Below are 25,794 nucleotides of genomic sequence, written 5' to 3'. Positions count from 1 at the left end.
ATAATGAAAGATACTCTCTCTCTCTCTCTCTCTCTCTCTCTCTCTCTCTCTCTCTCTCTCTCTCTCTCTCTCTCTCGTCAATTCTGAAGAGAACCATGCATATAAATATCTACACCACACTGCCATTAAATATATGAAAAAGACCCAACCCCACTTGATTAATAATTATAAAAATATTTGATTTTTATTAATATTATTATCTTACATAAGTTTTATAGCTTTCAGTAACATATACTATATATACTATATAGCCGCAACTCAGTAAAATATAGAAATCAAAATCTAATTTAAGTTATTCTCTACATCTACTTATATAATCCCAAAACTTTTCACTTTCATATCATCAATATAGCATTAATATGTATAATTAATGAAAAATAGTCACATCATGGCATTAACTACAATAATATTTCATTTCTAATGGTAATAATGTCATCAAACCACCTCAGGTTTTGTAGTTTTTAATATCCAATACACAGCTATACCCAGAAAATTACACACCACAGAATCGAACCTGTAAATTATTTTTAGTAAGTTAAGTTTTTAATAACCAATTTAATTTGAGCTCTAAATATGTCAGCATTCTTGCAGATCATGGCCTTCGTGTAATATTGTTTACTGTAGTATGTGTTTTGTTTTATTCTGAAATGCAACACGGCCAACTTGAGACTTGATGCTCGCTTCGCTTCTCCTTTACAAAAAAGTGAAGGGAATATCAAGTCGGCCGCGAATGCTATTAGCTAGTTCTCAAAACTGACGACAGATGGATTTTGAAAAATAGGAAAATTATGTTTAAAAATTGACATTTCACTGAAAACTACTGTTTTTTCCGAAAAACTTTGAGTTCCAAGCTTCAAAATGAGGGGTCATTTATTAAAATCCGTCCAGCCATTTTCCCGTAATTTCCATTACCAGTTCAAATTATATATATAGATATCAGAATTAAAGTTCTGATACTCGTTAGAGATGAGAATTGGACTTTTTCCGTTGTTTATGAATGCTAGAATTCACAGTGTTTCAAAGGTAATTGGCTTAGTGTTAGCAAGCAGGTGGCCGGATTCAAATCCCAGTCATTCCACCTTGAATTATAACATGTTGAGCACGCCCATGGTCCAGGCAACACAAGGATTTTCTCTGGGTACTCCAGGCCCCCTCTGACATCTTAACAATATTTTCTATGATCATCATTCATTATGAATGTAATATAGACCCACTGTGTGGTGCATTCTGGGTAGTCTCTGAGGAACTAAATGGTCTGCATTTCTCAGCATTAGCAACATCTGTGAGCCAACATCATCCAACACAGCTTCGTTTCTTATTCTGTCTGTCCACTTCACACACTCCATTCTTCTCCATATCCACATTTCAAATGCTTCTATTCGCTTCTCTTCACTTCGTCGTAATGCCCATGTTTCTGCCCCATGCTACATTCCACACAAAGCACTTGACTACTCTCTTCCTTAGTTCTTTCTCCAGAAGTCCGCAGAAGATGCTCCTTTTTCTATTAAAAGCTTCCTTTGCCATTGCTATCCTCCTTTTAACTTCCTGGCACCAGCTCATGTTACTGCTTATAGTACATTCCAAGTATTTGAAGCTGTCAACTTAATATTAAAATTTGTTCTTTTCAGGTACTGTGACAGATTCCATAAAACAGAAGATAAATGAAAGATGCAAGTATTGGCCAGCTTGCAGATTGGGCGACAAATGTGATTATTTACATCCTACTGTTTCATGCAAGTGAGTAATATCTATATGATACCAAATATGTTGTTGTTGTTGTTTTTCTAATGCCAGGCGTTTGACAATAAACTCATTTGACCTCAAGCACTCCAATATTTTTCAAAGATACTATCATGGTCAGCCACTGAAGCACAATCCATTTCTTGATTTGAGTTGCACAATGGGCAGTTAGGGGACTGATATATTCCAATTCTATGCAGGTGCTTGGCCAAACAGTCATGGCCTGTTGCCAATCTAAATGCAGCTACAGACGATTTACGTGGTAAATCGGGAATTAACTGTGGATTATGATGCAGAGATTTCCATTTTTTCCCTTGAGATAGTATTATCAAATTTTGTTTGTTGAAGTCTAAGTATGTAGATTTAATAAATCTTTTCGCAGAGTAATATGTAGATTTAGTAACAGGTCTGTAAGTAGCAGTGCTGCCCGTCTTTGCTAAAGCATCCACATTCTCGTTTCCCAGGATTCCACAATGGGATGGTATCCATTGGAATACAATTCTTTTATTGAGTGATATTAATTGAGAGAGCATTTTAGTTATTTCTGCTGTTTGAGATGTATGTGTGTGTTTAGAGACTATTGATAGAATAGCTGCTTTGGAGTCTGACAATATAACTGCATTCTTAAATTTATTGATGTGGCATAGAATATTCTTGAGACTTTCATACCAAATGTATAAAGATACACTAGAATGTCGTTCTAAACAAAATGATGCTTCTTTTATAGATCATTTCCCAGTTGCAAGTTTGGCGACAAGTGTCTGTACATCCACCCAAATTGTAAATTTGATGCGTCATGCACTCGACGAGATTGCCCTTTCACACATGCAAGTCCACGTAATATGAGTGGATCAGTCTCAACAGGTAAGTTTTATTGTGTGAAATTTGACATTTTCATGATAATTGAGTTCTGACGTTTTTGGACCCACATAATGTGATATTTTTTTAATTATACATTTATAAAAGTGCACTGAAATTCTAAAGACATCTCCATATTATTGTACAAGTCTGCTTTTCATTTTAACTTCAACTAATGAAAGGTAGATTTTGAGAGGAATAAGAAAGAACTTATTGAAGCAAAGTACAGACAGTCTCCGACCGACTGACTGACTTAGGTGAATCCTTATTCATAATGCAAGTCAAAATCTACATAATATGCCAGCTCATAGTCTAATAGTACTCTTAGTAAGAAAGCAAGTTACACTAAATAATAAACATTACTGCAATATACTGAGTCATCCAATTATCTTCTAACCAGAACTGCAGTGGGAATTGCTTCAGCCAATAAGGCATCGCCTACAGCTGGATGGGTAAGTGAGCGACAAAGTTAACTGGTTTCGACCTCACTCTCATGTGATACAGTTAGTGTTTGAACAGTGCAAGTAACCACACGTGTACAGTCTGCTAAAAGTAAATGACAAATAATTATGCTTAATTAATCTATTCTACATCAGGTGTTTATTTATGATTTGTATGTCTGTACAGGTTCTGCTTGTCCTGGCAAATTATTTCAAGAGAAATTCCCAGGTAATCGAGTTCCAAGCCGATTAATTAATGTGATTAATGAATTAGTTAATAAATTTCGTAAAATGGGAAGTGTACAAGACGAACTTCAGACAAACTAAAGGATAACATCCGCCAAGGGATCAATCAATTTCTCAAAGAGAACTAAGAAAAGTGATCGGTAATTTCCTAAGCATATGCCAGAAATGTGTGGAAGATGGAGGCAGGCAGTTCCAGCATCTCCTTGCGTGACATGGATGAGTACATATTTAACTTGTGAAGTGCTCATAATTTATTAGGCAGTCACTCTAACATAACAAGTAACCACTGAACCACAGACTCATGTATTGCACGGCCGGCACAGTCCCTGCCACAGCTCTGATCAGATGATAATTGGAAGACCCAGTATAATGTTGTATCTGTACAGTACAGTCAGTTTTGTACATAATAATGATTGTGGATAACAATTACGACATCAAGAAGATGATTATGATTTATGACGACGGTAATGATTGTGATGACTTGAATTACTGGCTGTCCGAGTGGTTATGTCGCATCCCAGTTTCCCCCAATCTTTTCTGCTGGCTTCTCTGTAAAGCCTAGTGACTGGGCTGTAAGGATCTTTCCTGAAAATACTTGCTGTACGGAATTGGAAGTCTATGTAATATTAAAGAACTGTTTAGAATAATGTAAAGAAAAGGGCCCCATTAAGTAATTAACTTTCACGTGACTAGTCTGTTTTGATAATTATGTGACATAATCACTCAGACGGACAGTACTGTGTGCCATAATTTTACGCGTTTTCTTGCAGTCTGGATTATTATTTATTTCTGTCTCATTGTGTAACATTATTCTATAGATTTGTTTTTACAGGAATTTTACTATAGAAGTCCTAATTTATGTATGTATGTATGTATGTATGTATGTATGTATGTATGATCTCCATAAAGGTACGGTCATATGTCGCTACGTTTGCAGTGCTACAGTACAAAAAACTGCGCAACTCTCGTACTGCTACATGTGAACAACGGTGCACCCCGAAAAGTAGCGGCTGCCGAACTGCTGCACACTGCTTTTTCATGCTGCACACAGCTTAAAAGTAGCAACGTGTGAACAGGATTTTCAGGGTTGCAGCCGCAGCATTTTTGATATTGGCTTTGTTGAAACTTTTGCAGCGGTTGCGACCAGTGTTGCCACCCAAATGTGCCAGTGATACTTTTATTGTTTGGATACATTTTTTGGTAGATGTATTGAAAATAAATTATTTGTAACAGTTACTAAATGTACAACACAGTCAGAGTATATTTGTTAATTATATAATTCATTTTTTTTTTCATAGCGTAGTTTCAAATAGGGGGGTTGCCAACATTGATTACGTGAATATGCTGTTGGTTATCCTTTAAGTATGTAGACGTTTTTTAATAACTTTATAGTAAAAATAATGCCAATTTCTGAATACTAGTTAGGACAGAAAAGCAAATAATAGATAAGTAAGTTATTGCATGAGTTTCATAATGCGAACATAACCACAAAATGTATATTGGAAAGTCAACACGGAGATGGAAAGCTGCAGCTAGACTGCGGCTGCAAAAGTAGCGCCTAATGTGTGAACAGACTCGTAACCTCCAGTTGCATCGTTTGCAGTGCTCGGGTTGTGCAGCACAAAAAGTAGCATGCTGCGCACTACTTTCGGCTTACGTGTGAACACGACACGCAACTTTTGCAGCTGCTGTACAAAAGTTGTGCAGCAAAAGTAGCGACGTATGACCGTACCTTAAGTCAAAGTTTATTTATGTATATCATTCTTGATAGGTCCTGAAAGGAGATTTGCTCTTTTTGTTTTTTTTTTTTTTAGCTGTGCACTGGTTATAATAATTGTCTTGTCCCTTTTTTAACATATAAAACTGTGCACTGCTGTCCAATTATACCACAGTGACCTGTGTTATAAGGCAATTATGTTATACAAATCAATGTGTAGAAATTTTCTTTAGTCTTGATTCTTACTTGAAACAGATAAAACGGACACAAAATATATATGCGAGTGAAATCCGACCATTTCTGTGTTATTTACGACTCTCTTCCTTGCATATATTTTTAATCCCACCTGAGAACAAGGAAAAAATCCACTTGTGTGGCATTATATCCAGAGGATATTGTATAATTACAAGATCGGAGATTCTCCTTGCAGTCAACATAATGTAATAAATGCCAATCATCTATCTGTAAAACTGCATATTATATCTCCCTGTAACGGACAGAAATATTTCAGCATAAATGAAGTGCCTGTTAAATAAGACTAGTCATTATTCTTCATAAATATGTTGGTAACTAATGCTGAGTTCTCGGCAATAAAGCCATTAACTCTCTTGCTTTCTGATATAGTAATGTAATGTAGCAAAAAGGATAACCATTTTATTATAGGCGTTAATGTCCTGCAATGTTTGAACATGTGAGGGACAACCAAGACATTACAAACTAGTCTTATTTCATATGAAATGCTAATCGCAACATCTGTGCTAAAATCCTTAAGTAGTAAAAACATGGAGTGGGAGTTGAAAACAGTGAATATTTTTGTAACAGGGTGAAACAAACAGGACAGGCCTCCTCCTGCAGAGCGAACATTGGCAAATATGGAACTTCATCATACTTGACAAACTTGAACCGAACATAACACCTCTAATGTATGAACTAGTAGGTGCCATATTTTTATGTTATGGTGGTTACATCACCTATACACACTCTACAAACTGTTTGGAGGACCACACCTGCCATTGGTTAGCTGGTCCATATGACCTAGGCAGGAGGATTGTCAGGCAACTCCACCAACCATATCCCTTCTTCACTACTTAGGGAACGCTTATGCATGCCATGGCAGGTCAGCATACTAAAATGGCATTTCTGTCATTTTTTTATGGAACAGTTATACTGCTGTTTCAGTCTCTAGAGCCTCGTTTGTTAAAAACAGGTTGCACCACAGATGATGGGATGTGAGGAGAGGTTATGGACTGATAAACTTCTAAGTAGGTATTATATCAATTTCGGTAATGAAATTTGGTAGGATGGTTAATTTAAGTCCATATTTTGGTGTACTGGAAGGAATACCAGTTTCATTGTGAATTTATGTAAATGTGCGATCTTACAGAGGTCATTGTCTGATGTTACAGCTGGTGTAAAAGTGAGGCCTGCCGCATCAACTAGAGTCTCACAGCAGGTTTGCAAATTCTTCCCCAAGTGCAGCAATGTTAGTTGTCGGTTTCTGCATCCAAAGGTGTGTATAATTTGTTGAATTTAACTTCTCATCATTTCGTAAATATACAGTGATTTGGACAAAAACTGCTAATAAGAAAGTTTTGCAAGTCAGTGCATAAATATATGTATTTGTTTTATTTATTTATTTATTCTGGCTGAGTTAAGGCTAATAGGCCTTCTCTTCTGTTATAATATAGCCATATAATACCGTATGTTGTATAGAAATTTACTTGCACGCCTTTTGTGTTTTGGCATGTCCTAGTTGCATTTGACTTCTCACCAAGTGTTTTGCAGCAACACATATGTCGAACATGGAGTCAGGCCACAAAGGGAAAAACACTAGAGGAGAGGGATTCTATTCAGTGCTGTGGATTGAACTTCGGCGTAACTCAGTGATTAGAGCGCTTGGTACATAGCCTAGAACCAAGGACCTGGGTTCTATCCCTGGCACTGGAGCGAATTTTTCTCCTCTAATAACTATTGTTACCATAACAGATAAATTCTGTAGGACCAAAAATTAATCTTTACATAGATGTATAGTTTTCATAAAATTTTCCGCCACAGTTCAAATTAAATAAATAAATAAATATATATATATATATATATATATATATATATATATATATAGAACAAAAAGAATAAATAAAATAAATACAACAAAATAGTAAAAAGATAAAAGGACAGAAACAGGACCAGAATAGTGGCGGGCCCAATTGCCACAACATACAGTACGAATGATTAAAAAGACATTAATTTCATTTTATATTATTATATTCCATAGATCTTACATTAGCAATGAAGCTTTAAGGTGTGGAACAAGTCAAAATTTTACAATATTACAATTGCAATTTACTGGAGCTGGAGTTACATGTACACATTTTTCCTTTTATCATTCTGTTGGCAGAGACACAACAAATTATGATGGTGAAATAGAGGCTCTCCGACAATTATTAAATCTTCCCTTAAATAAATATAACAAGACAGTAATTCTTTCAGATTCTAAAGCTGCAATTCAGGGAATATGTTCAAATGCTACAAACAAGTCAACAAAAATAAGAGAATGCTACAAAATGTTAACACAACTCCAAAAAGTTAATAAGATTGTCCATCTCCAATGGATTCCAGCACACTGTGGAGTCATGGGGAATGAAACCGCAGACACACTTGCAAAGAAAGGCACAACAATAAAACAAAAGTCTAAATTTAATTTCTCATATTCCTCAATAAAACGCTTGATCACTACAATATTTTCTCATTCATACCTACAAGAAATAGAATCAACTGCTAAAGACAAAAAATGGATTACACTACTTTCCAACCCAGATATAATCCCCCAGAGACCAAGGAAAACAGCAGTTGCAGCCTTCAGACTATTGACAAATCATGACTGTCTAGCAAGTCATCTCTACAGAATAGGTATCTCAGCTTCACCAATATGTGTCCTGTGTAACGATCCAGCAGAAATGAATGAAGATCACTTGAAGACCTGTGAAGCATTAAGATCAGAAGAAACTACAGTTAAAAAGTATTGGAAAGCACGACTGCTAATGGTTTCATTGCCAGATGCAAGGCACTAGACAACAACAACAATTGCAATTTTTACAATTTTTTTTACAATTTTCAATTTCAATTTTTTACAATTTTTTGGCGAGATGTAGTGAATGAGGTGAGGCCGAGGATTCGCCAACAGTTTATCTGGCATTTGCCTTATGGTTGGGAAAACCTCAGAAAAACCCAACCAGGTAATCAGACCAAACAGGGGTGAAGTGAGGCTGAGGACTCACCTTCGACAAAGTTCCTATTTTTTTATTTATTTTTTCGTCCACCTCGTTCTCAAAGTTATTGTTTAGGTTCATGAACCTTCATTTTATTCGTATCTATGTATATTCTGCATACTACAGATTTCCTCACCCATCTCTTAAGGGGAATCGCTCAGTATTATACACGTTTATGCTATTATTTATTCTAAATTACATTAAATTAAAGTATGTGGTAAGAATATATTGAATTATGTTAAATTGTGCTAGGTTATACAAAAAATTATAAATATAATTTTGACACGCACAGAAAACCGACAAGTGGGAGAATGTAAGCAACTGTAGCATATGACATAATGTAGCCCTACAGCATGGAACACTCCTGCCATCTAACAATAAAACTTCGCATAAGATATCCCTATTCGTGTAGTACTCAAGAAGAATCCTGAAGAACAACAGTTGCAAAATTTGGATTCCTAAATGAATATGACTTCCTTGCTATGCTTTAACTGAATAGAATTCTCAAAACACTGAACTGAGGTCTATACAGAAAAAAAAAAGATGTATTGGTGGATGGAAATCATTTACTGTACTGCAAGGCTCTTTCTGATAACATGAATTGAATGTAATGCTACTGGATTGTGAGATGACATATTGACTTCATTCCCAGGTACCTGTGCATGAGATACCAACCAACCTCTTACTATTATTTTGGATTCTTTCCTTTCAGGTTCGTCCCTGGTATGAAAATTGGAAATATACTATTTATTGTTTCTTCGTTTCAGCCTTGCCGTTATGGGCGATATTGCAGCAGAAAGACAGAATGCAGCTTTCTTCATGAAGATATTCCTTCAGCTGACAAACTTAAATGGTTCTGTCCATTTAGGCTGTAGCAGAATGTTTAACTCTCTGTTATTTAATTGCAATCTAGTCTACCAGACATAGGCATTTGATTACACGACAGAGGTTTGTGTCTACATGTGCTTGTTTGGTTCCGGTCCCCCCACCCGTGATAGAATCACTGAGGGTGCACTAACACATGTAAATGATTGATAGTAGACTTTAGTTCTGAGATGAGACATAGTAGGCAACACAAGTTTCTTGTGACTTGGTGTGTCTGACTGACTCTTGCATATTGAACCGTGAACTTCACTGAGAAAGTTCTGTTCTACAATTTTAACACGTGCTGCAGTATTTCATTTACTGCACTTTTTTGTGTATGTGTTCAGATATTTCCATCTTTTTGCACATAATTGTAGTGTGTCAAAATAATAAAGAAGACTGTGTATGATCATTGTATATTGTAATTCACTTCTGACAAGTTTTTCATTCCAAATTGTACTAGATATTTAGGACATATTCATATTGACAATTTCGGGAAGGAACCTGCTTCTTTACTTAAAGAATTCACATTGCTTTTAATTTGTTATGTGCAAGATTCCGATTTTTTATGATCTATCTAAAAGTTAAAAATGATGCTGAGTATATCTTGTTGATTATGTGTAAGAATATGCAAGGTAAGCGCCTGATTTAAAATGCTTTTAAACACAGATGGCACCTCTGTGTATCCTCAAGGGGTGGTTGCATGGTGGAACATCTGTACTATAATATTGTAGAGAAAGAAAGGATTAACACATGGTATTTCAAATCAATTCTAATACCACAGACTTTGTTACTTGAGAATAGTGTACTAAACTCTTCCTTTTATTTAAAAACCATATTGGGTCCGATAAGTCGTACAAGTTACCAAAATTTTATTGTTAAAGCCGTCAAACTTATCGAATTACATAGTGATAAACACAAATATGTTGGATGAACGTTTTTGGTTCTAAGAATCATCATATCTCTCGTAGACACTACAAACAACTTATGTTATAATGTAAATAAACAGTGTGACATAGATTTTAAATATGAAGTGTAAATGAATAATTTGATTGCTTGTAATGATGCACATGAAAAGATAAGAAATAGTAATAAAATGGGTATAGGCAGAAATAAAATTGTTAAAATATGATTCATCGATCAAATATTTGTATTACAACTATATAAGAAGTCACGATAAGACCAAATCCATATGGTTGAAATATGTAACAGAAGCAATATGAACAGGATGTCAAGTTGATGTGCTTATTATTATCTTTACATGACTTGATTTTCAAAATTTATTAACTCTCAAAATAAATTTTTCTAACATAGTAAAATAACTTACTACGTATTATTTCAGAATACAAAACCTCACATGTTTCGAACATTACATCCCTTTATCTACATATGAAACTATGTATCTACTTCCTTTCATCAGTTTGTACCAGCACATCGACTTGAGATCCTGTACATGCAGTCTTCACATTGCTTCTGTGATACATATTTTAACTACTGTATATGGATTTGGTCTTATTGTGACTTCTTATATAGTTTTAATTCAAATATTTGATGGATTAATCATATTTTAACAATTTTATTTCTGTATATATGGATTTTATTGCTATTTCTTATCTCCATCTTGAATCTTGCGTACACTACTTTTAACACTTAAATACAAATGATTGATAAAATGGCAGACTTACTAGTGTTAATTATATAAGCATGTGTAGGCTCTGATGATTGTGTACAGTATACACCGAAACAACTGTAAGCCACACGTGCTTATATAATTAACACTAGTAAGTTTGCCATTTTATCATTTCTTATCTATTCATATGCATCGTTACAAGTGATCAAATTGTTCAATTGAATCAGTCGGAGCTAAAAGGAACTAAGTCACTTTTCAGAACTTTTCAAAAGGAGCAAAAAACATTCCACTAATAACACAAATATTATATTTTTATGTTATAGAAGACAAAAGAATATTTAAAAGTCTTAGTTCCTTCTTCCACCGTTAGATGCACATGACATCCGTTGTTCAAATTGTTGCATAACCCAAAACTGCATATTTTGACTTAATTCCTTGTAGCTCCGACCGATTCAATTATACTTCATATTTAAAATCTATGCCACACTCTTTGTTTACATTATAGCATAAGTTGTTTGTAGTGTCTACGAGAGATATGATGATGGTTCATCCAACATGTAAATAATTGTATATTTGTGTTTATCACTATATAATTTGATAAGTTTGACGACTTCAACAATAAAACTTTGATATCTTCCTTTTATGTTCATTGCAAAGCATTAGTGAATATTATTCACTAGATTTCGTTGTTACCAGATGTAAATGAAGTACCCAGTGACAATGAGGATTCTATCTGAAACAGTGGAAATGTTTACTGATTTTTAACTTTATCATGTTGCAATAGTAACTTTTAGGTCATAGAAATTCGAACCCTGATTATGGAACTTCTGTCATTGAAATTGTGTTTTTACAGTATCTGAAGTTATTGCAGCTTGTCCCATCCTCATTAGAGTCTGTCACCTATTCACGTATCATCCTTAGTTGTCTGACTTTTGGATGCGAGGTTCACAGTTTCGAACACAGTTGTGGGCGAAAAATCTTGTGGGTGCATGTTGCGGATATGGCATTTTAAAGAATCCTATTTCTGATAAGGGCTCGAGGCAAATTTTGTTGGCCATTTCTAGTCCATGTTGAATCTCGATGTTACGCTGAATAATATCACCAATTGAAAATGTTAGGTAAAAATACAATCCACTCAGGAGTGAATGCAAGGGGGGAGTTACAGGGTCAGAACCCTGCCCCCTTGAACTTAAAAAAAATACATTTAGATTTGAGTTTTTTAATTCATAATCGTTTTCCCTTCTCTAATTTTTCACTATCAGAGTAACAAAATCTACATCGACATAAGTCCTCCTACCCCTCCTTCAGTATATTCATCATGCCAGTTTTTCATCCTTGGTGAGTTCATTATTCCATTATTGTGTATACAATTACATTTATTTCAGTATATTGCATGTATGTATATACATATATATTATATGCCATTAAGGAATTAGATTAAGCTAAGGAATTAGACTATGCAAACATTAGCTAGGTATAAACACTTACTCGGAGTGACCCACCGATTAAGCTTCCAGGAGGCCTTTGCCCTTCACGGGACACATTGGCTTGTTCATTCATTCAATATATTTGATTGTTTCCATTTATTTTCCTGTTATCTAAAATAAAGCGTCTTTCCTATCATATACATATAACTGTTGACTAAATATATATAAATGATTATTGTGCAAGTGTAATAATGACACAAGCATTTTTTTATTATACAAAATTAAACAGAAGTTAAAGTTTGTTAAAAATTGGATGACTGTGAAAATATTATGTTTCAAAAATTTTATGAGGCTTTTCATGAATATAATAAAAAATAATTGGTAACATAATAATAATAATAATAATAATAATAATAATAATAATAATAATAATAATAATAATAATAATAGTTATTTGGAATACCGGTACATAAAATTGAAAAAAACTGATAATGTAAATTGTAAATAATTTTAATAATAATCTCCCTTGACAAAATCCTGCATACATCACTGCAATCACTACATATTCATCTTTCTTTTGGAAATGAATTAATATATACTTGTGTGTTGAGGATGGAGGATGCATTGTGGAAGAGTATAATTTTCGGTAATCTAATGGTTACCATGCTTGCTAATTGATCTCAATTTCTTGAGTTCAAACCCAGATGAGGACAATGGTTGAAGGAATTATAAGTAACTTTTTTGATATGAATTTCTTAAAGAAGAAGGAAGTCTGCAGCATTGGTTCTCAAAGTGTGTCTCACTTGTCAAGTTGTCTGCATTCTAATAAATTAGTAAATAAATGACTGACCGACCGACTGACTCTGTGAGTGTGAATAAGATACCGCTTTGCAAGACCTGAATCCATAAGTATTACATGTGGTGTAAATATTGGTAGATAAGGGTAATAGGTGGCAATATCTATGAGATTTTGCATATACTGGCCAGTAAATGGCAGCACTCTAGTGTATCACCCCAGGCAGTTGACAGTTGGGATATGGCTTCATATTTAAAGTGACTATAATGAGCCTAAATACTATATAATAAAAACAATTTAAAGAAATAATTTTACATTTTGAATAATGCATGTAATAAAAACACTTTTTTATTTATTATAATATTCAAATCCATTAATCATACTTTTTGCACTGCTGCATGGAGGAGAGGTTGCTAAAAACTCGACAGCACTTTCCTGATTTTGTAAATGTGCTCTCATTATCATCATCCGTAAATATGTTTATCATCATAATCATCATCATCATCTGTAAATATGCTTATCATCATCTTCTTCATCATTATTGTTGTTATAATTATTAGTACTATTATTAGTATTATTATTACTAGACAACGAAGCATTATGCACTAAAAGACCTGAAAATATGCATGCAACTCTGCAGTAAGAACTGTTTATATATGCACTAAAAATTGAAATATATGCAGTAAAAAATACACGTCATAGGTTAATTTGGTTTAATAATATGATATAAATGAAAATAATTTATAGTAACCATTATTTTTATTAAATCTATTTTTGTTCTATAAATGTGTTAATTATTCATTTTAGTATTTGAATTATTGGTACATTTTTAACTTTCTAACTTTTTTTTTTTTTTTTAATTTCCTTGCCTTTCGCTTAATTATTATAGGAGTAAACAACCAACGATTTCTCCAGGCTTTCTACTGTGAAAATTCTGTTAGCTGTTGGAATTAGTTTAAATGCTGAGAACGATCTCGATATCACATGATGTGACATGTGACTTCATTGTCGCAGGTGTTTAAGTACGTTTAGTTCTGTTTCTATGAAATCATAGTGCTCCTGCAGCATTGTCGTCGCAGCAGTTCGTGACCTCAACAATACGTAATTTTATTGCCACAGGTGTCTAAATACACTCATATTTGTTTCTGTAAAATCACAGTAAAAGTATCTAGGCGACGCATATTTTCGTCCTGACAACTGAATCATTACACTTACACAGCTAGTATGTAGGTACACAGCTAGACTTCATGTTAAAGTGGAAAACAACTAGGGAGAAGTATTTATTGTCGTCGCAGCAATTTCATAAACAGTAATTAACTTATTGGTTTTACGAGTATTTCTCATATTTTTATATCTCTTGGAAATTATGTTTATTTTTTATCAGTGAGAAATTTGGAATTGGAGAATAAATCGGGCAAAACAAGGAAAGATGTTAATATAATGCATTTAAATATGCAAATTAAAATATATGTGCATTTAAAAGGGAAAACCCTCGAAATATGCATTTATGTAAAATAAAGTTTGCTTTATTTGAATGTAAAATCCATGATCGACAAAGATCCACTTTTACTTTTCCAATATGCCAAATGAATAAAACGTGCAACTGTATGAAGTTTCGGTCTAATTATTACTATTATTATTATTATTATTATTATTATTATTATTATTATTATTATTACTACTTAAAACCTTGATTCAAACTTGCAAAATTAAAACATTTCACTAAATATTTTGGAGGCACTACCACGAACTCAGTCAGTGTTGAATGTTTATTTTTGGATGCCAAAATTGATCAAAACATGGATCTCGTGTAGAGCAATAGCACTATGATGTGCCCTTTCGTGCTGCCAAGTAATAAATACTGCACTGTTTATAATAACTAGTCTATAATAATTATAAAAGTACATACAAAAGCATGGATACTTGACTTAAGTCATTGTTGACAATTTTTTATATTGCACCTAGTCTGGATTAAATAAGTTAATTTGTCTGTTTAAAAATACTTCAGGTTAATTGGACCTTACAACATATTCATGTCACTGTATTCTGAACTTATTTCATAACAAAATTTTTTGCCTCATATTATCTTTTAACTATTTTAACATTCTCCATGAAGATCAACTGTACAATCTGCATAATATTTTTCTTTGATGATTGAATTTACTCTAGAAGTGTTGGTCTTTCCTTCAGGAAATTATAGAAATCCATGCAAGATACATTTTTGAAATGACATTTTGTGATTAATATGGCCTTTATGGTTTTAACTGAAAACTGATTCTTTTTGTTAGACCAAATTGAATTCAACAATGAAAACATTCTTTCTGATGATACATTAATGCGAGATATTTCTAACACAGAACTTACAGTCTGAATTATATTTGTAAAACTAATGTATTTATCTTTCATAATAAAATAAAATAAAATAAAATAAATATTTTAACAATAATTTAGGGAAACAAGACATCATTTAAAAAAATGGGACATTTGGTGTCCTGAACATACTTTTTGCAGGATGGGACAAGAGGCTGAAAAAAGAGACAATTCTGTTAAAAACAGGACATCTGCTCACCCTACACTAGACCTAGAATAATTTTTAAAATTATGCTACAGTTATTTTCTTTGAATAGAAACCAATTATTTCATAGATGTTTTTTTGAATAATAAATCGCGACAGTCACATAATTTGTCATCAGATTTAGGAGTAAATTGCCTGTTCATCTTCTCTCAAGGTCAAAATTGGTCTTTCCATCTAGTTTTTGTTCCGTCTTCCTGGTGGTCTGTATTTCTCAGCAGGCCTACTTGCCACGGAATTATTTTCAGTGACATTCTAGTCACATAATATTTCCAGCTTTTCTGAATATTGAATTTCGTTTTAGTGATTGGACGAGTCCTGAATTTTCTCAAATCTGAATTCGAATCCTAAAAGATTTTCGAACCCTTCATATTAGTTCTAGTGGATTCCACTAGATGACCTACTGAAAACTGTGGCTCTCAAGGCCACCATAAGGTGATATTGAATGAATGGTAATCATACTGTAAATATAAATAGTAATTTGAGTGTTTCTAAATAAATATATTTGAGTGCAGTTGTATATAAATGAATTGAAACATAACATTACCATCTACAAGGTAAAAAAGACTTATATACAGTAATATTGTCTTGGGTAGGTTAGGCAATAACTTCCAAAATCTCCCTTCTTTTCAGTTTGAAAACTCTGGAAACTAACAGTAAATTGCAAAATTTTCCTTATTTTCAGTATGAAAATCTGGCAACCAGTGACGGCTTGTTAAGGGGGTTGCAGGTTTGTACACGCCCCCATTAATGTTCCTAATCTCCCGGCTTTGTTACTATTAAAAATATAATTTTATTTTACAATTTTCATTCGTGACTATCTACAGCTGGCGTCTTGTTTTGTACATCTGCAGGAGCCTCCGAGCCTCTTGGTTTGCAAAGATGTTAAAAACCTAGGGAAGGTAGTTTATTGAGATGTTTGGCTAATGCGGGGACAGGGGGATTAGAGGCGTGGTCTACTGCTTTCCTCATTGAGAACGGTTTGTCGCACTCCCTGACATGGACACCAACGTCAGTGCAGAAGAAACTAAATTCACTGGGAAAGTATCTGTTTCAACTAGACATTTGTCCGAAGTAATAAGCATGAAAAATGTATTCATTCGGCTTGTGCAACAAACAGTCGCATATTTCGCATATCACTTTTTCAATCTACATGCACACAAACGGCACAATACATAAAGGAGCTTGTATTTTTGCTTTAAAATTCTAAGAGTTGTTGTTCTGACAATAAATGCTGCTATCTCCCGACAGCCTTAGAAAAAAGTATTTGAATTTTATGAATGAAAACATTGCACTTGGTACTTGGTAGCATTCTGATGACGATTCTGTGCTCGAATGTTTTTCATGAGGGTAAATCGCAATAAAGAGAGCTCCGCCCACGACCCCTTCCATTTTTGGACTTTCTGTATAAATAGGTATTGTATTTAGTCATTTTACTTATTAATTGCATATAAATTAGCTTTATATATATACGCCCTCAGATATAAACGGTTTTAAACTTTAAAGTATAACTCCTCTTTGATATCCATTGTGCACCACCATATTTTCAAACCACCAGCCGCCACTGCTGGCAACCCTTTCTCATCCCACAAGTTCCCTATTTCGTGAAATGTCGCTATAGGATGGTATCTTGTGACAACACGTGTCTTTGTTTACCAAAAAAAAAAAATGAGGATGGGTACAATAAGGCAAGAGGCTACATTATGTCTGGGGCTGCATTATGAACAGACCCTGAAAAATTAAAAATGGATAAGATACAAAGTTGAAGCTCATAATTCTGTACTCCTGAAACTTACTTTAAATGTTGATGTATCATGAAATTTTTCAATCTGATCCAAAATTTAACATAACTGTGTTCTAAAGCAGTGTGAATGCATTGAATTTGTTGCTTTAAAGGTAGTGAATATTATGGTGTTGATTTTACAGTTCATGAGTTTGCGAAACTTTGCAAATTAAGTTCGGTTCAGTGTAGCAAAAAGTCAAAGGAAGGGAGATTTCCTCTAATGTGGACAGAATCATTGGCTAAGTCGCAGATTGGGTGAAGATATCAGAAGCTGATCACAAGATGATGTGGCACATCAGGAACTAGTGATAACATCTTAAAGATCACATATAAACTGTCAAGAGGGAGAAAACTCTTTGCAGTATGAACTTTAAAGAAAGAAACTGTATTGTAAGACATAACCATTACAAGTGTTTACATTTTATGCTAAACTTTAATTTTGTTAAATAAATTTTGTTTGAGAAAAATGTGATTACTTTCTTAGTGACTCTTACTCTGTCTTAATTTTTTATGTTATTTGTAATTTTTCTCTGACTTCTGGTTAAATTTGTAATATTGCTTGGTTCATTAGTGACTTTTTTCTGTAAAACAATTGAAATTTAAGACTTGCTGAAACTTACAGATTTAAAAGCAAGAACACTCCTTGGAATTGGAGTGTGGAAATATTCAGGATGGAATTGTTGGTCCTTAACTTCCATGGTTATACATTGAAACTTCGGTAAGACGTTCTTCAAAGGACTGCAAAAAAATAGCATATTAAATGGGACTGCGTATTAGTGAGAGTGGGTCATTTTTGGATGTTTTAACTTTTAACACAAAGGTAAGATTCAGTATAAACATTTGTTGAAGAAATTTAAGAATTAAATACTGTAATTATGCAGGATAAAAGGTTATTTTATTTTCTTTCCTTTCAGGAAATGTCAGAACAAATACACTGTCTTATCAATTAAAGTGTCCCATTAAACAAGTAAAAAAATTGTTTTCTGTCTTGCACTTGATCCAGTACTATGAATAAATTGCATTCTCCACACGATTTAAATCGGAAGTGACATCAGTAATTGACTATTAAAGTCGCGTCGCTGTTATTTCCTGCGTGACTCCTCCTCTTTGCTTACACCTTAGGAAGTGAAGACTCTATAAAGTCTAGGTAGGTAGTATCGTTTGCCATTTTTGTTCTTTCGTTGTTGAGCTACCAGACGAGGAATCTATTTGCCGCACCATTAAACATTATCATAATAAATCAAATGCATTGTAATTGAGCAAATAATTGAGCGGCAAATAACGTCCTCATGTGCTTTCTGCGAATGCCAACGAAAGAGCCAAAATGGCGGGCGAATATATCAAGTATTTATCGAGCCTTAGGAAATGCATAACATCATCAGCAGCGAATCACAGGATGCACACGTTTAAATATAGACGACCTGCAACGTGATTGGCTGCCGGAAATAAGAGCAATGAGACTATAGAAACTTTAACAAATTACAGATACTGTGGCAAGGGCTTCTTTGCGAGAAGGATTTGGAATATGTACTGCTTCCACTTCTTCTTTGTCAAATCTTCCAGCAAGAAGGACAGGCTCTAAATACAGCAGTATGATTTGATGATGCATGAAAATCCTGTCTCTACAAATAACTAATTATGCTCCTGTTTAAATTAGTCACTTCGTTGCCTGAGATGTTGCCCTCAGTTCACTACATGAGGTACATCTGTATTTCACTAAGGATAATGCTGAGAAAATTGTTGAATTCAGTGGGGAGATACACCATTGGCCTGCAAAAATTTATTGAAATTCATTTCTTTTTTATATCTGAGCTACTATAAAAGCTAAATGAACTAAACTTTTCATGCTTATTACACATACATTACACTTTATAAAACATTATTCAGGATATTAAAATAGCTAATAATTATCTGTAAAAATATCAAATTTGCATAATTTTTTTACAACCATGAAGTATTTACATAATAAAATCTACAATTAATTAAATACCTGCCTGATTCTTTTACAGAAATATTCTAAAGACCTACATCAACAACATAGTCTACGATCTTTTACCTAGACTATGTTTTGAAGTGTTGACACTTTAAAACATTCCAGTGTAAGAATCAGGCAGATATTTAATTAATGGTATATTTAATTATGTAAATGCTTTATGGTTGTAAAAAAAATATGCAAATTTCATATTATTTTTACAGTGCAAGTTTGAACCGATAAATTATTGTCATTTGCGATAGATTAATTAGTTTAGGAAATTGTATATTTATTATGTAGAACTACATTTGTATATAGATCTTTTGTTAAATTATTAAGTTTTTGTACTTTTGTGAACAATATCAATAAAGCTATCTATCATATTATTTTTACAGGTAATTATTAGCTACTTTAATATTCAGAACAGTGTTTTATAAAGTGTAATGTATGTATTAAGCATGAAAAGTTTTGTTTATTTAGCTTTTATAGTAGCTGAGATATTAAAAAAATTAATTTCACTCAATTTTTGCAGGTGGAAAATGTAGATACTCCGCAACAAATCTTCCCAAACACTGTCACATCTAGATTTGATCTCAGTTGTCCAGGTATATTAAATTAACAGTATGTCTACTACTATTCATCAGGAAGCTTCTAAATGCCAGAAAAAACATTTTTAAAGTCTGTTTCTGCCATTGTAAGAGATGGTGTGAAAAACTCCTCTTTCTTCGCAATGACATGTGGCAGTCAATCAGCGATTACTAGGCTTTGTGTGGGAAAAGAATGTATCTGATGATTCGGAAGACTCAGCCTGGGAGAGGGTTAAACCATTCTTTCAGAATATTGTACTTTACTGTTGGAGGTTTCACTACGACCCAGCTCTACAACCTTGTAGATCTATTGTGCTTACACCCCAGCTAGGTATATTGTCAATCCACACTGGCTAACTACAATAATGTTCACTTTGTACCCAAGTTTCAAGCAGCAACCCCACTTGTCACAAGACCAATCCCCACTGTGCATCGCCAGTTGGCTTTCAGAGAATACTACAGCGTAATAATGGAATAGAGTTCTGTCGGAATTACGTTGATGCCTAATGTGGAAAAACTGTAAAACACCCAGAAAACACCGAACTGTAACATTGTCCTCCACAAATGTAACAGTGGAAAGTTAGACAATGTGGAGTAGTGGCAATAACACTAATAGCTTATGTTCATCATTGCTGCAGGAATCAACGGAGGATGAGCAAAGCAGTAAAAGGGCCATAGTTTTCAACCATCCTGGGTGAAACAATATATGAAAAATCACAAGATGTTAATTTCTAAAAAAAATACGTAACGATATTTTTGAGAAACAGCAAGTAAAGTTTTCTCAGACTTTTTAAAAATTGGTTTTACGACGCTGTTTTAACTGTGATCGTTACCCAGCGTCTTGTGAAATGGTGGTGATAATACCAGCAAAACGAGTCCAGGGTCTGGCGCCGAAAGTTACCCAGCATATGCTCTTAGTGAATCGAGAAAAAAAATAATCTCAACCAGGATTTGAACCCTAGCCCGGTTGCTTCATTGTGAGACTTGCAAACTGGTACTCCACAGCGGTGAACTCTCAGACTTCTCTGCAGTCTTACCCTCCCAGTATTTAAAAGAAGTCAGCGCTTATGTCCGCAGGTATCAGTACAGTATAAATCAGTTACAAATTTATATTAGTATACACGGTAATAATGGTGACGAGAATAATAACAATAAACATTGAGGATTGTAAGTTCTCTCATGTCACGCGTGAAGAGGATGAAGGAACTGATGAAGGCGTGCAACATAACTATCACCGGTGCTCATATGATTGCAATGCGGAAAGGAAACAAATAGCGCACACCCTCTCAGCTTGGCTTTCTATCATTATGCAATTTGCTTCATGCACTGTTCCGGAACTTGATATTTCTCCTAACAAACTTAGATCCTTTACCTATATACGGTGATATAATGCCTTGCAGTAGGTTACATTTTCTCATGCATTCAATCGTTATTCTTCAATAGAATAATGGAAAAGGTGTGAAATACCAAAGTCGTGGTCTGAAGCTTGAATAATCTCAATTTTCAAAAAGAGACATAGGAAAATGTCAGAACTACAGAGGCGTCAGTCTAGTAAATGCAGGCTATAAATTATATATATATAAGAATTTTGAACGAAAGATTATCATCCAACCGTTTTAGTTGGCATTAGTTTAATAATGTGGCATATTATGCACGATTTTGACTAACGATGAAGATGTTTATAAAGCTGATGTACAAACAATAACTATTGTATCACAGTTCTGTAATAGAATGGGTAATTTGATTAGTGTTTTACATCATATGCTACACTTGTAGTTCTATAAATTTATAGAATTACAAGTTTTGTCAATTTCAGTAAGGAGCGCCCGCAGGTCTTCATATCAGAGGGATGAAACACTCCCTCGGTACTCACGATTTTAATTTTTAAGATAATATTCTGTGCTGATTATCTCTCCCCCGATATATTGAATCAAAATCAATGTAGCCTACGTGGAAAATATACATAATCGTGAACATAACATATTATAAAAATGTACATAATATATTAAAAAGTAGAAAAGTTTGAATTTCCAGTAGGGGCGGGCCTACTTTATATGTCAGAGCACGCATAGGGCAGTTAATAGGGATTCAGTGAGACACCGTGGTCATAGTACTATGAAAAGCCTGTATTTATAAATAGTTACGTCTTCCACAACATGGCACTGCAGTCTATAAACCGAAAACTTATTGGAGCAGCGTAGAGAGGTTAGAATTTAGAATAAGATTTGTTGGATAGGACGTCTCTAAAGTAAAGAACAACAGAATAAGATTTATTAGTTAACCTTTTTTTTGCTGAGGGAACATTGTTTCGACCGCAGATCAGATACATGTTGGCGGTACTGAATCTGGCCGACATCGCTTGAAATTACGAAGTAGTTTTTTCATCTGCGTCCTTGAGAACGACGCATGTAAGTAAATCGTTTCTTATAGGTAGGTAGGATGTGATGCGTGTCTATTGCAAATATCGTTTCGGCAATGCGAAAAAAGCTTCTTCTGTGTTTTATTACAAACATCTGGTTAATTTCTTACGAAAATATGCCACTCCGGACATTTACCGTGATTTTTGACTGTGGCTAGTTTCTTGATCTCGTTTAATTTATAACAAATCTAACGTGGTGTTGTGGCTGCTGGAAACAGTGAATTTTTGTGCAGAGGATACATTTTGCTTCTAGTTTGGTGTAATGCAGTGAATATAAGACGAAAAGTGTATAGAACGAGTGTTTTTCGTGTATGAAATAGGAAGTGTCTGAAAGAAATAAAGCTTGCAACAGTGAACAGTGAATGGACGTCCCGATGGTGGTGAGTAGAGAACGCTTTTCGCTTAAATTTCCATTAAGTTTGAGATTTTGTTGTAGCGAATGCGCACCATTTATTGTTAAAGAATTGAAAAAGTTATGACAAGTTGTCGATGATATATTAGGTCTGTTGTCATATTGAGTGGTGCCGTTTAAATTTTACTTTATGTAAGCATAGTAAGTTTCATAGACAGGTTCCTTAGATTGGTCTTATTTAAAACGTAGCGACTTTCTATATTTAGGCCTATATAACGGAGGTACATTACCACGGAGGCCTATCTTCTATAGGTGAAACTTGGATATCTCCCCACACTACACACGGGAGAGAGGACGTACTTAAATAATTGAAACCTGTTCACATTCCTCGGCCTCATGCTACTTAGCTATCCACTCAACTAACCCATTAACCTTGTCACATACCTCGGCTTCATGTCACTTAGCTATCCCCTCATTTAACCCATCTAACCCATAACGAAACGCGGCTAAACTAGCGCAGAGTTAGTTCCCTTGATACTTCACAAATGTTTAAAGCTCTAACATAACTTTGGTGATATTACGAAACTTTAACGCTAGTGTACACTTACGGTATGCCTTGCGTGCACGAATATGTGAATTTTCATCGTGCGTGATGTCATATCGCGTCATCCATTTCCTATTGGTCTGGCAAACAGCGACTGATTCTTGGATTTTACCGGCTTTTGTTATGTCCTGGATCGTTATTCTTCGTTTTCTTACACCATACGAAAAAGTAGTCTGTTAGCATCCAGTGAGAAGCGACACTGCATTGCTGGTAATATTCACCATACATATTTCGGCTTTTCTATACCACGCGAACTGAAACATCCTACTTGCATTTTTCTAACTTCTACGGAGCGGGAATCTGCGACAGGGTTACATAGGTTAGGTTGAGTTAAAACTAACCCAACCTAACAACCTATGTAACCTGTCACAGAATCCCACACGTATGCTTTTCGTATGCTTTGCATATACGAATCTGTGACAGGTTAGGTTAGGCTTTTGGTATGCCTTGCATATAGAAATCTGTGACAGGTTATTTTAAGCTTTTGGTCTACCTTGAAATATACGAAGGGAAGTGAAATGTGCGTTTCGCGTTCATTTTGAAGTGTTCTACATCTACATTTCACGTGTTAAATAATCACTTCCCACTTTTGGATTAGCTACACTGGTCAATTCTTTCCAATTTTTACCTCTTTTCTAATATGGAGGGAGAACGACTGCTCCTGCTGTTGTTCTTTCGCCATGTAACTGGAACTTTGCTAAGCCGAGATGCTCTCATTAATCGTGGTAGAATAAAGAAGTATGAAAGTCAGCGGTCATTCAGAACACTGCACTCTTGGGCTAGCGTCTCTTACAGCACCAGCGTGCATTCGTGGCTGCTGGCGGGTATGCTTCCTCCTGCACGAGGGTGCATTGCCATGCACTGCTTACCCGTAACCCATTTCAGCGAGTGCTGACGACCAATGATGTAGATTGTAGGCTATAACAACGTGCATATCCATTTACAGACGATTTTGTATAGACCTAATGTAGCTACATTATGCCTATTACAATTAACGTGAAACTGTTAACAATTAATCGAAATACACAACCAAAATCAGTACAAAAATTATTAAGGCATACAGGATATTAATGCATACAGGAAAACAAAAAACAGAAGAAATGCCGCATTATTACTCAAATATGCAATACAACTTACATCTTATAATACTTAAAAAAAACTAACTTTAATCTGCTAGATTTATTACAGAGAAGAAAAATTACATTATGTTGTTTTTAGAATTTAAAATAATAATAATTATTATTATTATCTTCACATTCTATTATAAACTAAATTGAGTGACAGTTACAACATTAAATAATTAAATCGAACAAAATGAATAAATTAATCGATTTTCAATAATTTGCGACTACAGTTAATTCTTTTTTTTGCATACAATCTGTGATAAGAATTAAATTCCTAGTCAAAAACTTAAACTTTAGAAATTACGAAAATACATGTTTTAAATGTGACAGTGACAGAGACAGACGAAATTTTAGTATATGCTAATTTTCAGTAACTTCTACCCATTTCGAACGAATGGAATGACTAATGCCATGTTGCGTGGAGATCATCGAAAATTAACAGAGATGATATTTTGTACTCTACATATGTTAAAATTTAAATTGTTTTTTCTAGTAACGGTATCATACATAGGAGTAAAGGGACGAAGCTTGATGAATCTATTGAGGAAAGCGTTATGACAGTGCCAGTAGTGTTTCCATTGTCTTCGTATATGAGACATAGTTTAATGATTATGTAAACTGTGCTATCACCCACTATATCGCATCTAGTAATGTAATGTACTATATAACAGTTATGGTAGAATAGAGACCAGTGATGCAATTCTTTCATATCTTACACAGTTGAACGTTTATGGAGAAAGAGATGTAGTATGTTTACTTCACTTTTCAGTGGTTGACTTACTGCTTCAAGCGTAAAGAATTTGTAATTAAGTGGCTCACGTCTGAATCAAGCAGCCACCAGTGAATGGGGCATATCTGATGTCCTGTGTAGTACAAGGATTGTCCGCACGTCTTTTTTTTATTTTAGTAGGTTATTTTACGACGCTTTATCAACAGCTTAGGTTATTTAGCGTCTGAATGAGATGAAGGTGTTAATGCCGGTGAAATGAGTCCGGGGTCCAACACCGAACGTTACCCAGCATTTGCTCATACTGGGTTGAGGGAAAACCCCGGAAAAAACCTCAACCAGGTAACTTGCCCCGACCGGGAATCGAACCCGGGCCACCTGGTTTCGCGGCAGACGTGCTAACCGTTACTCCACAGATGTGGACCCGCACGTCTTGGATTGCGTGAAACATGATGCAATTTATTGCATTTTCTGTATTTATATATTCTAAAGAGTATTATTAAATTTGTAGCCTACATGTAATTTACTGAGAATATTTGCTATTTGTTCTATTTATTCATGTAACAGTTGAGTTCGTTTCTGACAGCTAAGAAAATTGTTTAATTAAGCATAGTTTAGATTTCTTGTTTCTGAAACGTAAATGTTTCTCTCACGCGTTTGAGTCGTTAGC

The 25,794-nt window shown here is 34.4% G+C and overlaps 1 protein-coding gene across 1 annotated transcript in view; it reads left to right on the top strand.

Moving 5' to 3' along the window:
- Nab2 (Nuclear polyadenosine RNA-binding 2) overlaps window positions 1-10,826 on the top strand; it is a 55,443-nt gene extending 44,617 nt beyond the window's left edge. The window contains exons 11-14 of the mRNA XM_069823490.1: window positions 1,629-1,737; window positions 2,468-2,604; window positions 6,408-6,511; window positions 9,035-10,826. Coding sequence (XP_069679591.1) covers window positions 1,629-1,737; window positions 2,468-2,604; window positions 6,408-6,511; window positions 9,035-9,142 — 458 coding nt within the window. The 3' untranslated portion in view covers window positions 9,143-10,826. The remainder of the gene's footprint in view (window positions 1-1,628; window positions 1,738-2,467; window positions 2,605-6,407; window positions 6,512-9,034) is intronic.
- The last annotated feature ends 14,968 nt before the right edge of the window (window positions 10,827-25,794 follow it).

Source organism: Periplaneta americana, chromosome 4, assembly GCF_040183065.1.
Source record: "Periplaneta americana isolate PAMFEO1 chromosome 4, P.americana_PAMFEO1_priV1, whole genome shotgun sequence".
Classification (NCBI taxonomy): domain Eukaryota; kingdom Metazoa; phylum Arthropoda; class Insecta; order Blattodea; family Blattidae; genus Periplaneta; species Periplaneta americana.
The sequence above is the reverse complement of the archived record's forward strand: the minus strand, read 5'-3'. Positions and strand labels throughout refer to the sequence as shown.